Raw genomic sequence first — 16,306 nt, forward strand, 5'->3', positions numbered from 1 at the left:
TGGTAAGTCTGTTAGTTTTAATTTGTAGGTGTGTCTGTGTTGTTTTTTAAATGTTACTGATTCTTTTTAAAGACAAAATCATTATGAATATTTTTATTAAGTGCATTAGGTTGAAGTTACCAATGAACCTTTAGAGTATTCATTGTGCTTAACACAATTTGTTCTGGAGAATGCAAAAAAAAGTTTAAGGCAAGTCTTATTGAGTTTGTAGTGTACAATTTGAAATAACTTATGATTTATCAAATATGCCAAATATGGGTCATACTTGTAATAATGATCATACTTGTAATATTCACTGTAAGTAAGCTTGTATAAGAGAAATGTGCTTTTTTTATAAATGAAATTGTTCAGCAGTTAAATTATACTTTAAAAAAAAAAATTTAGAAATAATGGTTAACCAAAAATTTTTAAAGTGCCCTGGAAGTCATAAACAACCACAGTGTATATTAAAATATTGAAAAGTGCCATTAAAATAAAGTTAAATAATTAGTAATTGTAGAAGGATCGTTCCAACTTTAATTTTTATCAGTAGAATTCTAATATTGGCTTATTTGAAATGAATTCTAAAACATCCGTTACACTTGAGACAATATTTTGGAATGCCAAATGGCTAGAAATTATTAATAATAATCATGATCAGGTCAGTAATTTACTAAGGGTCTGCGTATCGTTTCATCTCGGTATTGTTATTATGCCGATACGATAGCAGAAAAAAAAAGTATCATCGGAATAATTACGACAAAAAAACCGGTAAAAGAATTTTATTCGGTATTGTAGTTAGTTTAACTCTCGGTATATACCGGAACTCTCGTCAATCCGATGACACTTTTTTTCCGCTATCATATCAGAATGATAACGATACAGAAATGAAACGATACGCAGACCCTTATAATTTACTATAAGTTGATCCTTCAGTCTCTTTGAATTTGATAGATTGTGAACTTCTTTTTTAGGTAAAGAGAAAAATGTTTCTAGTTTAGATTTTCAAAAGACTTATAGAATGAATACGACGACTGAGTTACTTAAAGACGTCAAGAAAACAATTAGCTCAGCTATGCACGTCAGCTTTTGTTTAGGAAGCAGTCGTTAAATCGAGGAATATTTATCTTTCATTGATCTACATACATGAATTTGCATTAATCCTGACAGTGAAAATTAGGTGAAATTTTTCCTCTGGCGTTGACTATAATCGTCAGAAGAAAGATTCTTTTTTCTTAGAAAAAGCCTAGTGAACTATGATGTTTTAAACTATGCAGCAACCTCGGGCTCCGTGATTTTATCAGCACTAAATTAAGCTTTTTTATCTTTAACGAAATTATTTTTTCAATAAGCTATTAAGTTTTTCAATAAAATTAATCAAGAAAATATAATAACAATGAAAATATCTTGTAATTTTTATGGACTCGGATCCTTATCTTACGGTAAACAAAGAGCGTTGGAATTTTTTAAAATCTAGTCTCAGGATATTTTTACAGCCCTAGACTTTTAAATTTTCTGAGACTTTACTTTATCGCAAACCCTATTGTGTCAAAAATAAATCTTTTCTCGTCATAAAAATTAATGACGAGAAAAGAGTATTTCATGGAGATAGGACAGAAAAGTTTGCATATACAGAACTTGTTCATATCAAGTCAGGGAATGTTAAATACCACTATGAAATTAAGCAAATTTTTCAAAGGAATATTAAAATCAAATCAGAAAAAATAAAATTGAATTGCTCGAAACAATGATTTACAATCAAGTAAATATCTTTCAGTATTATTCATCTTTCAGTAAAGAATCAGATATTACAACAGAAGAAAGTTTTCTTTTAGTATAGAATATTTCAAGAGTAAAATACCCTTATACTGATTTGGAGAAACAAATATATCAGATGTCTTCTAAATTTTAGATCCTAAAAGTAGAAACTCAAAGTAAAATGATGAAAATAATAAAATCCAAAGATTAATTTTACAATTTGTGCTGATATTGAACAGCAATTGTTGACTAAAAAAACTGTGAACTGTTCAGTTTCAGCTCTGGATGAATAAACAAGTATTCAAGGTATTCTGATAGCAGAATCTGTTAGACATGTAACATCAGATGTAATTGTGAAAGAAGATTTACTACATCTGGTTGAGCTGATAGACATAACTCATAGAATTGATATAAAGAAGCGCTTAAAACAGTTTTGGTTAAAGCCAATGCACCTATCAACAAGAGTGTCAGCTTTTTTATTGATAGTGCACCAGCAATAGTTAGCTAACGTGTTGGACTTATTGTTTTATTAAAAAGTGATCCTAAGTAACCAGAGTTCATTCCACTTTAGTGTTTTATTCATCAAGAACATTTAGCAGCAAAACATTTGTATTTTCCAATCTTTCTAAAAGCAGTTTTGGAAATTGGAAATTAAATTTGATCAACTGCAAAAAATCACAGGCAGTTTAAAACTTTATTTCTGATCTTGTTCAGTTTTCAAAAAAAAAAAACTCTTTTCCAGAGAAATTTGATTTTAAAAACCTTTAATCGTCTTTCACAATTGAAAAAGGTGATTATTTCAAATCCTTCAATTCGGTTGATGGTCATAAAATTAAATCATACAGGGAACAACTGCAGAATTAATAGAAGACTTTCAAGAGATTGTTTAAAGATTTTTATGCAGTTAAATCATCTTTAGGGTTTATAGTAAATCCTCCTTTAATTGATTTTATTAGTGATGGTTGTCCGATTCCATCAAACATCCTTAATCTCAATTTGAAATGGAGAAGATCAAAATCTTCTGATGTTGCATAAATCACTAACTTTACTTGAATTTTGGAAGATAGTGCCAGAAGTTAAATATCCTTAACTGAAAAAGATTAGTATAAAAGTTATTTCAGTTTTTGATATAATATATTCATGTGAATCTTTAATTTTACTTTGAAATTTGTAAAATCTAAATATTAGATTTTAGTCAAAAAAAGTCAAAAAAAATCCATAACCGTTGTAATTTTGTTGCATTTTTAAAAAGCCAATGATTTGTATATGCTTCTTTAAACAATTTTGTAACTAGTTTTTTAGGGTGAGTGACTGACTGGGGATGAGATTATTATTCAGGTTGATTGAAATGTATTTTATAAAATATGACATAAAAAAACTAAGTAGTAAACATAAATCTTGCTCACAAAATGTTTTTTAGAAAAAGATCTTTAGAAAAATTTATTTTCATAAAAATCTAAATTTCATTTTTAAGTATTGTAAAACACTTATTTCACCACCAGTTGCCTAATTTTTTGTAAGACAAATATCTTAATAAAATATCTTTTTTTTAAGATAAATATCTTAAAAACAAGGTTGTATAAAAAAATTTTAAGCAAAGTATTTAATGTGGCTTTTCGGCTTACTTAAGTATTTAAATGCGGCTCTCGTGCTAAAAATTCAAAGCTGGTTTAGGTAATTTAAAGAGTTAATCCGGCCATGGTTTCAAGGACCATATTCATACTAGTGCATTTTAACAGCATACAAAAACTAGAATCCAGAAGTCATAAGGGTAATTTAGTTTTATACAAGATAAAAAGCTTCTATTAGATATAAAAAGAATGAATAGGCTTACCTGTCATTAATTGTCTTATTCAATTGCATGGGGATTTAAAGTGTTCGAGTTATTTAATTGAAATTATTCCCGCATTTCATAAAAACAAAATAAAGTTCAAAATATTATTATAAAAAATACGTTTGACAGGCTCTTGCAAGATTTTCAAAATTTATCAAACATCATGAACTCATCTTTATAACAAGAAGTAGCAAGAAATTTTTGATAATAACTTTTTTTTAACATGAGCTGATAATTTCTGCGGCTCAAAGTATGAAAAAAAGAGCTTATAATTTTTTCCAAAAAGATTCAAATTTTTTTTGATAAAGATAGATTTCTAAACAACGTTCTCTTTGTTAACTCTTTTCAAAAAGTTTATATTAACTTTTGGTGGATAACATTTTATATTATGAAAAGTTAAAGGAGAGGACGAAGTAAAAGTTATATAATTAAGCAATATGATTATGACAGTAGAACTGTGATATGTGAAAGCACGAGGTAAGTGGAAGGGGGGTTTCGCTCCCCTCACCCTAAACGTAACGGATTCTCCAGAAGTACAAAAAATAAAAACAACAATAAAAAAAACGCTCAATATTCCTTAAAAAAATGTGGAGACTTGAATGAAAAAAAAAATTCTATTGAAATTAGTATACACCCCCTCCTCCTCCACTCACCCACATCGCCCTATATGCGGCCCCCCGATATAGGGCGGTGTGGGTGAGTGGAGGAGGAGGGGGTGTATACTAATTTCAAAAAATCACATTGATCAAAGTTTGCTGAGTTTAAATGCGGGCGGTACAGACACCAATGATACTTAACGCGGGGCACGTCGAAATGAGGTGGCTACATCAAAAGACATTAGAAAATGGACGACCGTAAAGTAAAGTAGTAAAGAGGTAGTGTCTAGAATATTTTGCCCGAAAATTTGCGTATGAGAAAAATGTTTTCCAAATGAGTGCCGTAGTTACAGTGAGGCAAAAAAAACAAGGTGGTGATGCTTCAGAGCTGTTAAAATAGCAGATCCCCTTAAAATAAAGTTGCTTAAACTGTTGTAATGGAGCATCAATTACAATTAAATTCTGTTTTATATCAATCAAATATTTGTATTATTATTTTGAAATTTTGAAAAAAAAAGTAATCAGGGAGTAGTTAGACATTTAAGCAGCCATTTTGAAAAATTTTCAAACAAGATTATAAAAGTTTGGTAAATGCTACTAACTCCAAATTTTTAAGGTATGTTAGGAGAACTATTAACTAGGGTTTCAACCACTTTTGTGTAAAAATAAAATAAAAGACTTTTTTTTTTAAATTAGTAAAATTATGTACCTAAAAAAATAAAAAATTGTACTTAATACAAAAATTAGACCTTTGTTGAGGTACAAACCCCAGACAACACATCAAGGAACATTTCCTGAAAATTTCAAATCAAAATCTTCATTAGAAGTTGAGAAAACGTGTTTAATGTGTTGCAAAGTATAAAAAAAATGAAATATAAGCAAAGTGCTTTTACAGATTTCGTAATAAAAAAATAAATAAAATTGTTATCATTCTAAAAACCACCAGCAGAGTATGATGTTCCTTCTTCATTTTCTTTATCTATGAATCCTTTTTTTATTGCTCTCAGCACCTTTCGTCTACTGATACCTGCTGTGGAAGTCTTTTTGGTCATATAACCTATTCGAGTTGAATTTTTTTTAATTGTCCCAATGTGCATGAACCGACCGATTTTTATCTGCAGTTTTTTAAAAACTTTATATAGCCCAGTTGCTCCATCATTAAACTCTAAAACAGCAGATGATACAGCTATTTCAAGAGTACTTCGGCTAACATAAACATCTTTAGGACATTTTTTCAAATAAAGTTGTTGATCGCTTCGTTATTATTTTGCGTCTGTCCATGCAAACACTTGGATAACAATTCATCTCTACTTAAATCTTGAAAGATAGGTTTTAAAATTTCTGTTATTGCTAATGAAAGATTTAATTTAGCTTTGTAATTCGATTTACCTGTTAACTTATTTGACTGCCACATGCACCAGCTTTTTATACATCGAGGACAAAATTTATGCCGTTCTGCTTCATCAATAATACTTGAGTTATGGAAAAGTGTTGCCCAAATACTTTTTTTCATTTCATAAATGCTATTGAGATTTTTTGAACAACAATTTGTGCATTGACTTATGCACTTCTTTTATTTACTACTGAGGTTTGGAATGTGTCTATAACTTCGTCACAGTTTTTACAAAAAAGTTCAAATTGCAAGCAAAATCCCATTTTTTTGTTGAGGTTACCATGCAAAATAATCTTATTTCCACATTCATGACAATAAATATACTTACTAAATCTTTTTAAGATGGAAAAGTTCATAATAAAGTTATAATTGTTTTCGTAATCATCATTCCTATCCTCGACATTTTGAGTAGTATTCATTTTCAAAAATAACTTCTTTGCACTTGAACAACATGCAATTGATAAAGGTAAAGTATTTTTCTGTTTTTCGTTGCATGTGTACTGATTGCCTTTGAACTTATATTTACTTTTTCTAATCGTACTACGAGTCATTTTTTTAAATATAAAATACAAACTTAAAATAAGCTTTTAAAACGAGCATGCAAATACAGTCAAAAGATACGATTTTATTTACTAGAGTTCACGCTGAATCTATCTTAAGGTTGTTTTGAGCCTTGGTAATAAAATTAAACAAACAAGATGTTTTTAAGACTTAAAGTTCATCCAAACTACTGATTAAAAAGTTAAAAACTTAACAACAAACCCGTTGCTATGGCGGTAACTAAGAAAGTCTAAGAACTGAGGTGCACTTAAACATAATTACTTAAAAAAGTAAATTAAATTACAAGTAAGAGTTTTCATATAACCAATCTCTGTTAAATTCTGCATCGAAATCAAATTTAAAAAATTTTGTAAACTTTTTTGATTTTTGTGGGGGTCTGCTACCTTAAGGCAGAAAAAACAAGTTTTTTTGCATTGGTACGTGTCATTTGATAAAATATGGATCTACCATTACACTCCAGAGTCAAGTTAGTAGTCACCAGAGTGGAAAGCAGCCGATGAAAGCCGTCTAAAATGGCCAAAGACACAACAGTCGAATGGAAAGGTTCTGGGGAATGTTTTTTGGGATACGCCAAGCATAATATTCATTGATTATCTGGAAAAAAGAAACTTTCACCAATACAATAATAATGCACCTTGTTACAAGCCCATGGTTACAAGCCCCATTGTTACGATGATAAAACTGACAGAATTAGGCTTCTTGTAATTAGGCTTCCAGTGACAACTTCTTGTTTACAAATCTCAAAAAAATGTTCCAGGAAAGAATCCTGGTAAAAAATGATAAAATCATTTTTTAAGGTCTTGGAGGTCTCGAAAAGTCCTTCCAAAAGAAAGCCATTAAAATGTTGAAAATGCATTAGAATGAGTAAATCACTCTTCAATTATTAATGAATTAAGTAAATTTAGCAAAAAAATATTTTTTAGTAATAAGGTCCGGGAATTTTTCGGCTGATTTGTTTTATAAGAAGTAAGAAAAGCTATATAAGAAATGTAAATAAATCAATAATAGAAAAAGTAATGTAAGAAAATATAAGACAGTGAAGAGTTTTTTTTTACTGCTTCATTTTGTTATTTTGGCAGATGTAAATTTAATCCCTTTTGTGCAAGAGCCTTTTAAACGTAAAAAAATTCAATAAAATCATAAGAAAACTCTTATTTAACAAGAAATTAATAACCGTGTAAAAACACTTAGAAAAATTAACATCTCACATAGATATTCCCCTTTTAAGACCTTTTGACTATATAACAACTTAAAACTTTTCCAGTTTTTCTTTTTTTCTGTTCTTTCAAGCTCTATGTTTGCTTTATTAAAGGTTTTCTTAGAAGACATAACGCAGTTAAAATAGACATGCATTTACTAGTAGCAAATAATATTGACCCAACTTTAACTACCAAAGCAAACATCCGTTCACCCTAAAAAAATGCCAACTAGAAGTGTAAATTCATTGTCATTTTACAAAATAGGCTATTTCCTTTTACTGATTGAGACTGTGTTTAGAGTTCGTATACTTAACGATCCAAAATATCCGCAGTTGGAACGCATGTAGTGTGGAAATATCCGCAGTTGGAACGCATGTTGTGTGGTAAAAAAGCATCAAGCTTAAAGCAAATTTACGCAAACATGATTACAAGGTTTAAAATTCTTGCTAATGTTATGAGTAAGAAAGCTTGCGTGAATTATATCAATTTTCACAACTTAAACGAATACAAAAAAATTAAAGATTTAGTATTTCCCAATAGGTTTCGCACCTTTTTGTCTATCGATTGCAGGATTGTTTGGGTTGTTAAATTTAACTTAAATGTAAATTTAACGACCCTATAAATGTAAACGTTAAACGCATCATTATTACTAATTCAATACGTGAGTTAATTATTTCTTAGATCCGGTGTGCATATTGCTCAGTCTAATTGAAAATCCTTTATCGGATTGGTAAAAGGTTTATATTAAACTAAAAAATCCTAAGGCTGGTCTCCTAAGAAAAACAAAACGTTCTACTCAAAAACTTGCTGCATAAAACTGAGCTTAATATAGATTTCCAAGTTACCCAGCAAGACGTTCGTAAAAAGACTCACTTAAAAGCTATTTTTTTGAAATACTAAGTTTAATAGAGTTTTGATCGAAAGTTTCTAAAAATTCGTTCCGTTCGCGTGACAACAGTCTTTTTTTTTTTTTTTAAAAAAAAAAAAAGTTAAATGTTTTTTAAACTTGATAACTAAGATCAGATTTTAAGATTCCAGATCAACTGATCTAAAAATAAAATTTAGATATTCTTATTTTTAAAAAGAACGATTTTTTTTTTGTTTGCCTGTTTGTGCTGCTGTGTGTTCAAATCGAATTTCAAACTGAATAATTTTCTGTTGTCAACCAACAACACAATTGTTAACCAATACCGCGTGATCATTAAGTAATATCTACTTTGCAAGGTTGTTAGCAGAACCTCAGCGTTGATATTGAATAATTGATTTAAGCACGCCTAGATATGTTTACAGTTATAAAGGTTTAAAACACAACTCTGAGATGCGTTAAAAACTCGACAAAAAATTTCGGCTTCAGCGAAAGACATCTAGTATTAAATTTGAATACCAAATTAAAAATCATGGCTTTTGGCTGATTCTCTTGTAATAAAAAAAAAACTTTTTAAGAGAAATACAAAATTCAGTCATAAATTATTCATGCATGATATTCCAACCATGAAAGGACAAGACCAATATTTATGATCTCAAACAGAAGACCAAAAGCATAAAAATAAAAAAAATAGCATAGTGACGTTAACGTAAATGTATAATGACGTTACTAAATTAACGTCAGCTTGGATCAGCAAAATGCCGACAAAATATTTAAACAACAATATATTTACAAAAAGATATAGACAAATACAAGATGTACCAAGATAAAAAAAGACAAAGAAAAAATTTCTTTAATATAAATAAATCCAAACGCAATACATTATAGAAAATAATAATATAGTTAGTTTGGCAAAACGTATTTGCTATAATATATAGATTTTTTTAAATTATTATTTTATCCACTTTACAGAGTGTTAGATGATATTGGGGGCGTAGTAGATGTTTTTAAATGTCCAGAAATCATTTCTCTAGGTAGTTCCCTTATCGCACTAGAACACGAAGCTAATCTCTTCCTTAAACTGGCCTCTTCTTCGTCGCACCGGTTTCTTTTTAAACGTAGAGTTTCGACCTCTTGATTAATTCTATCTATTTCCTTTAGTTTGTAAACAATTTGCGTGTCTAAATCTAAATCAATTGAAATTTAAAAGAACAACAGCAAAACAATCTTTTTCTAATTTTATCTTCTTTAATAGAAATAATGGAATTGAAATCACATGCAAGGCGATAGTTAATCAAATTTTATGATCTAAATGTGAATCCAGATATAAGAGTTACTAAACACCCTGTGCATTCTAAACTAATGCCTTAGAAGTATCATATTTAAATTCATTAAATGTAATAATTTATGCCAAAATATATTCTTGTAATATTATTTAGCTAGAACTTTGTAAAAAAATTCAACCCTGTATTTAAATAATTGAGATCAGTAAATAACTGTGAGCCAAAACCAATATCCACCCAGCAAAACCAATATCCACCAATTCCATTTACCCTTAACAGTATTACAAGCAAGAAACTTAGTGGGAAAAAAAAAACAAAAAAAAAACCTAATTGTTTAAAGTATTACCTTTTGCTTGTTGCTGATACCGACGAAGTTGTCCTTCATCCCTTGCCTTAGCACGTCCCAATAAATTAGAAACTTCACTTAAGAGACCAGCTTCACGAAGATGATTCAGCAGTGGAGAATTCACTAATAGAGAATAAGTGGCAAAATGAAATGTGTAAATCATAAAATGCTAAAAGATATCTAATTTTATTGTATACTTAACTTTAATAATTTTAATATAAAAATTTATAATTTTTTAAATCTTTTTATAAAAACAAAAAAAATATTCTCATAAACAAAATCTTAAAAATATTTTTTTCAGTAAGAATTTGTTTAGTTATGATTTATAAATGAAAAATCTTATTACCATCAAAATTTGAATCTGAAAGTGAAGAAGGACTCATTGGATATATATGCCCATTTTGACTACTGTCTGCCTGTTAGGAAACAAATAACAATAACGTGTAAGAAAAGCATATGGAAAGCCAATTATGCACATCTTCCTCTATTCCTCTTCCCTCTAAAAAAAGATACAAAACTTACTGGATCCATTTTTAAATCTCCTTCTTGTTTTATTTTATAAAGACCAGGCTCAACCATCGGCAAATCTCTGTCATCATAGCGTGAATGTAATCCTGGAGAATCAGGAGAACCATGAAGGGGTGAACGACTTCTAGTAGGTGATCTAGAGATCTCTGATGAATAGTATGGTCTTTGTAAGGAAAGTGAGCTAACTGGACTCGACCTAGACCGAGATGGAATTTCAACCATTGTCATTAATGAACGAGGATCATGGCAGCTGCCTGGCGTTGTTGACTCAGTAGAATGGGAAGGATAAACTATCTAAAAATTATTATTGAAAGAGAATAATTAAATTAGGAGGTACAACCTTAAATATTAATTAGGACATATTATCTTAAAAATATTATTGAATGAGGAAAATTTAATATGAAAACAACTTGATTATACTTTGTTCCTTTGTTGACAAGTTTTAAAAATGTATTTAAAAATCAAACCTTTACAAGCTCGTCTACTATGCTGTTGCAGCCTTTTTGAATGGCTATATCTAAAGGAGTTTGATCGTTGTCGTTTTTAATCGTTTTATCTGCTCCAGCTCTTAAAAGTGCAGCAATTGACTGGCATGCATAGTCTATTTTCCCTTTTTCGTGTATATGTGCTAATATATGCAGACAAGTATTGCCTTCGTTATTTCTGCTATCGAGTACTGCCGAACGTTGGTCCTCTGACATTTCACGAGTTTGTGCAGCCATTACATCAATAGCTGTGACGAAAAACACTAAACGAGAGTCCGAATTTAAAAGCATTGTTGCTGCAGTGTGCAGCGGGGTATTATTATTTAAAAATTCTGGAATAGATAGTAAATTTGACAAAAGCGAGCAGACTTTTCGGAATTTTGGTCTCAGTTCTTTTGTAGTAAACTTAGGGCGTGATTTGTATAAAAAGACAACGCATCGATGGAGAGCGTTTTCTCCTAAGCTTTCTGGCAACGAACTTGTTACTTTTGAATCGAAACCTGAATTTAACATCCACTCTAAAGCATTACATTTACCGAGAGAAGCGGCCCAGTGTATAAGGGGCAAACAGTTTTCTCTAACTGCGTCTGGTATTTCAGAGTTTTTGTCCCACCCCATGCTCTCATTCTTTTCAATGTTATTTTTTAGCACTTCTAAATTTGATAAATGTCCCAACTGATCGGTACAATTTACGACAGCTTGAAGCACCTCGTGATGCTCAGGACATTCCATAGACTTGTCACAAAACGGCGTGCATTTACGCCACACAATCATGCTACTGTCCATTGAGTTGTTATGCATTCTTTTTTCTACGTGTCACTTGTCTGAGAGAAAAAATTAAAAATATTTACGTCGGTTATAAAAAATTAGTGTTACATCGGACTACTTATTTTTAAAAAATTTACAAAAATAATATGTTTGTTAGTTTCATCGTTCCAATGAAAAATCGATAAAACAAACTAGGGAGACATGAGTTGATAAATTATTTACAACTCTTGTTTTGAAGTTATTTAAATGAACTTGTGAAGTTTGCATCCGCGGCGAGATCAGAACCAGTCGAAAGAAACCCTGAAGGAGGTTTCTGAAAATCATTTTCAAGACGACGGTGTAAATGTTGCGTAACTTGTTTCTTTTTAAAATAAAAATCATTTTCCGAAAACCGTTACAAGATCAAAATTTAAAAATGTGTATTGAAAATAAAGTTAAACAATTTATTTACATTGCGGACTTCTTATTTTCCCAACTCATCCCCCTTTTTTTTCAATGCAGTTGGTCAACATTTTAAGAAAGCGCTTTAATTAAAAAAAAAAATTCGCAAAAAAGAAATTCTATTGAGTGTTACGTGTTACGTGGGTTCATTCGTAAGTTAATAGAAGGAGGTCTCGCTGTGAACTTGATTCAATGCCCTCCTCCTTGCTATCAATAACTCTAAATATGAAATAAAACAGTTTTATGAAACTTAAATCTCAAGCATTCTTTCTCTAAACAATATTGTAGCATAGGAAATATTTTTTCTCTTTTGTGATTAAGAATGCACCGCGACAGGAAAAAGTGTATAGGATATAACATTTACCAATGAGATTCGGAATGACTTTAGTTAAAAACAGGACGTCATACTTATCTTCGCGTCACCCTAATAATATTTGTATAGTGTCGTTTACCTACATACAAAAACATCTACGTTTCGTTCATCGCTTATCGAATCTAATATTCTTGTGTATTTTCTGTGCAGAATGAGGAGTCAAATGAAAGTTGTTTCAATACAAAATGAATGCACTAAAGAAAAAAGGTTATGAAAAATAATTATATGCAACAAAAAATCTCACCTTAACTTCAACGGTCGAAATCTTGCGTTATATTTTAAAGCAGCTAACTCTAACCCAAAGGTAGCGGCTTCCCTTCTGTACAAACGCAGCTTCTCGCTCAAACTTTAGGTGTACTGAAAAGAAAAAACAAATCGCTGTATGCTCAATGATAGCCCTGAATAAGTCGCACCTGCGGTTTAAAACTAACACTAACCAATCGCAGTCCGTTCTCTATCATAGAAGTTTTTATTAAAAAAAAAACACGCATTCAAACTCTGTATAGTCGCTAACAGAGACCGCAAGCATCTGGAACCTCATAGGCGGGAATAAATAATAGTATGCTTAAATGCACGTGTTGTTGCAAAAATCCGTTTTCAAAACCTCACGTTGAGTTTCGTATAAAGATAACAGTAATCAAAGAAGTTATTATTAACGTCGACAACCGCAGTTAAATGCTAAATCACCTTTATAGAAGTTGTCAAAACGCGCTCACTCTATAAAGGGAATGTCAATAAAAGAATCGTATTGAGTATATAGGTAGAAACATCTGTCAGTTACAACGCCTACGGAGATTTGTTGAAAAAGTTTCTTTGATTAGAGAAATGAGGAGAAAGAGAGGACGGTTTCCACGAACTGATAGATCTCACTTAGTAAACAAATTTTACTAACACAAATATTATATCCGCATACATGCATTTAAAATACATGTACACACACTACATACTTATGCTTATAACAATTCTCATATTTATTATGCAAGTTTCGATTGTATAGATAAAAATTTAGATTTATTCATGATAATGTATAGTTATATTTTATTTACAAGTTTAATGAGTTACTTGTGTTCCACGTCCGCGCACACTTCACCCGTCGCGATTGAACTAATCTGATTGCGCTCTTTTAAAAAAAAAAAATTGTTTCTTGTTATTGGACTAAGAAGACCGAGAGCAACTCGTGTAAGGAAACTTCTCATAAGAACAACTTCTAAGCTGAAGTTACTTTTACCATAAAAACATTCCACATAATTTTTTTTTTTTTTTTACCTTCTTACTCATGAGAAAACCAGATTATTTAAATGTCAACCACATGTCCCCTTATATTAGCACGATGTGCACGGGGGTAACTCATACACGCAAAGATATTTTAAACAGTCGTTAGTGTCAAGCATCTAAATAGTCTACATTCCTTGTTATGCGTCATTAGATCATGTTACAACATATTGTTTTATTTCTTGCAGACGGAGGGTGACTCTTCCACAATTTTTTTGTCTAGAGTGGCATGGTCAGAGGAAGTGTGAAAACATAACAATTGGTAATCATTAGTCAAACAATTTTACACTTCCTATAACAATTTATCAAACAGTAATCTACAGATAATAACTTCATTCGTGCGAACGAATTATGAGGATCAAAGTAGCTTCCAATAAAGTTTTACAAATGACAGAAAAAAAATTATACGATACTCAAGCTAAGCGACGCATTAGAGTATAATAAAGCAAATGAATTAGTAGCTTACGTTTGGCCTCTTAAATGCTCTCCCCCTATGAGCGACGAACATTAAATGCTGTATACTTCAAGCACTTCAGGAAATCGATAGATAGCTCAACAACAAAGTCGCAACAAATATAAACGGATTAATAATATTGAGATTAAGTGACCTGTATTGTCAAGTCAACTGCTACGCTTTCAATGGCATCTCTTTGTGGCGCTAAATGAGTATTAACGACTATGATATTTTATCGAGAACGGTATCAGCTACATATATATTAAAGAGGCGTTACAAGCAAACTATTTAAAAAAGCTATCATCGTCTGTTTATTAAAATCATAATATTTTTCTAAGAATAAAAAAATTTTAGCTAATATATTTAAAAAAGATTAACCGAAAAGAAATTATGAAGGTTGAAGGCTGAGTATATCATTTACTTAAAAAAATTCGTATTTAGGTTAAAAACAACGCGTCTATTCTTAAATAAAATAAAAAAATTAAAAAAATGGAACGAAATTCTGAAAATATCATTTCTCACGTTCAGCAATTAACATTATCAACTCCGTTAAAGAAGCAAGCTTGACATTTTTAAACAAACGCTTAATTTTTTTTTAAATAATTAACTTACTTTTAAAACATCCAGCGGCGAGTATAAGAAAAGGTTCCTGAAAGATTCTCAATGTTTCGCTAGTTCACCGCTCACTCCTGTCTGTCGATACAAGCGAATCGAATTTCAAAAGCGATCACGTGATGACAGTAGAACGCTGCTGATTATTGTAATCACATCTTAAGTGTTTTTTGATTGGTTGGTATAAGTCTATTATTGTATTGTTTACATGTTCATCATCACGGTTTATTTCAGATTCTATTGTATGACTTGTTGGTTCTGAAACAGATGTTTTCGTGCAAAGAAAAATACAAACACGAATATCCTTGGATCACATCCATCCGCATAATGAAGTTTTTTAATAAAAAAAAAAAACACGTATTAAGAGGCAATGCTGATTAAACAACGATGTTTTATAACTTGATTCATATAAAATTGAATTGGTTGCTAAATTATCTTTTAGTCCTCTGAATCAGCATGCATTTTGAAACAAATGTTAATCTGGTTTACAGCTACTATAGTGCTTAACGTTAAAATTCCTTAAATGAGAACTGTTGCATTAAAGCTCTGCCACAGTCGCTATTTGATGTTTTAACAACGTTCAACTATGTAATTATCTTCTTTGGCGTAATTTTCATTCAATTATTATTTTTGTGACAAAAATTTTTGTCTGCTATACCTTTTTTATTTTTTTATTTTTAACTTATATTTTAATTTATACAAACTTTCGAGTATCCTCGTCACTTAAGAGTTGGTATTGACTTGTAAGGGGTTTTTTTGGTTACCTTTATTTTCATATTCAGATCCCTCGACGGCAAATCAGACACGTTCCAAAGCAGAATTAACGAACCAGCGGTTTAAAAGAATCGAACGTAAATCTACATTTGAAGTTTTCGCTGCGTTATCAACAATGCGTTATCAATAAATCGTTGACTTAACTACAGTTCCTTACTTCGTAATGTTTTTTTTTTTTTTTTTTTTTGTTTTGTTTTGTTTTGTTTTTTTTTTTTTGTTTTTTTTTTTAACAAGCGCTGAACGTTTTGCTCGTGATTTAATTAATTATTGCTCATATGATTTAATGATCTTTCATGACATATCAGCTTTATTGGAATGCGTAACAAAGAAAAGCGGAAGCTTGGAGATACTAAAGCCTTCCAGTGTATATAGTATTACATTTTAAAGTTATTTTTAAAACGGCGCAAAGCCTAATGCGTAAAGAAGCTGTTGAGATTGTTATTTTTTTACCTTTCTCAGGTAAATTATAAAAACTTATACAAAGAGGGACGAGATGGTAAACTAGGCGACATATTTTGATTGCAATACGAGGTTATGTCACTAATCATTGTCTTCGCAAGGTGGAGATTCCCTTTTTATCATCCGTTTTTTTTTTTTATAGTAGTCTTTAACATTCAAAGGTACTCACGATGATTATAAAATCTTGTAAAAAAATTCTTTGTTGTACCGGATCTGCTCTCTCAGACTTTGAGACTTCATGGAATTTGCGACTCTTGTTTAACTAATTATTTAAACATTTAATCATTTTAGTTGATGTTCTTATTATTTTAAAAAAAAAAAATTAA

The 16,306-nt window shown here is 30.5% G+C and overlaps 1 protein-coding gene across 4 annotated transcripts; it reads right to left on the minus strand.

The window, feature by feature from the left end:
• Positions 1–8,955: 8,955 nt before the first annotated feature.
• On the minus strand, positions 8,956–14,871 carry LOC149891162 (uncharacterized). Of its 4 annotated transcripts, XM_090082380.1 has the most exons (8): positions 14,748–14,834; positions 14,148–14,339; positions 12,654–12,766; positions 10,810–11,651; positions 10,337–10,636; positions 10,161–10,230; positions 9,815–9,937; positions 8,956–9,372 (listed from the first exon to the last, which is right to left on the minus strand). In XM_090082380.1, exons 4-8 carry the CDS (start codon positions 11,626–11,628, stop codon positions 9,152–9,154), a joined length of 1,533 nt encoding a protein of 510 aa, XP_089938506.1. In that variant the 5' UTR covers positions 11,629–11,651; positions 12,654–12,766; positions 14,148–14,339; positions 14,748–14,834; the 3' UTR covers positions 8,956–9,151. The 4 variants fall into 4 exon arrangements, with proteins under 4 accessions (XP_089938506.1, XP_089938504.1, XP_089938505.1 ...); XM_090082378.1 differs by lacking the exon at positions 14,148–14,339 and having other exon boundaries at positions 14,748–14,871; XM_090082379.1 differs by lacking the exons at positions 14,148–14,339; positions 14,748–14,834 and adding an exon at positions 12,847–13,331.
• Positions 14,872–16,306: the final 1,435 nt, after the last annotated feature.

Source organism: Hydra viridissima, unplaced genomic scaffold, assembly GCF_058129835.1.
Source record: "Hydra viridissima isolate aposymbiotic clone 2 unplaced genomic scaffold, HvirCarnegie_v1 scaffold_3, whole genome shotgun sequence".
Classification (NCBI taxonomy): Eukaryota; Metazoa; Cnidaria; class Hydrozoa; order Anthoathecata; family Hydridae; genus Hydra; species Hydra viridissima.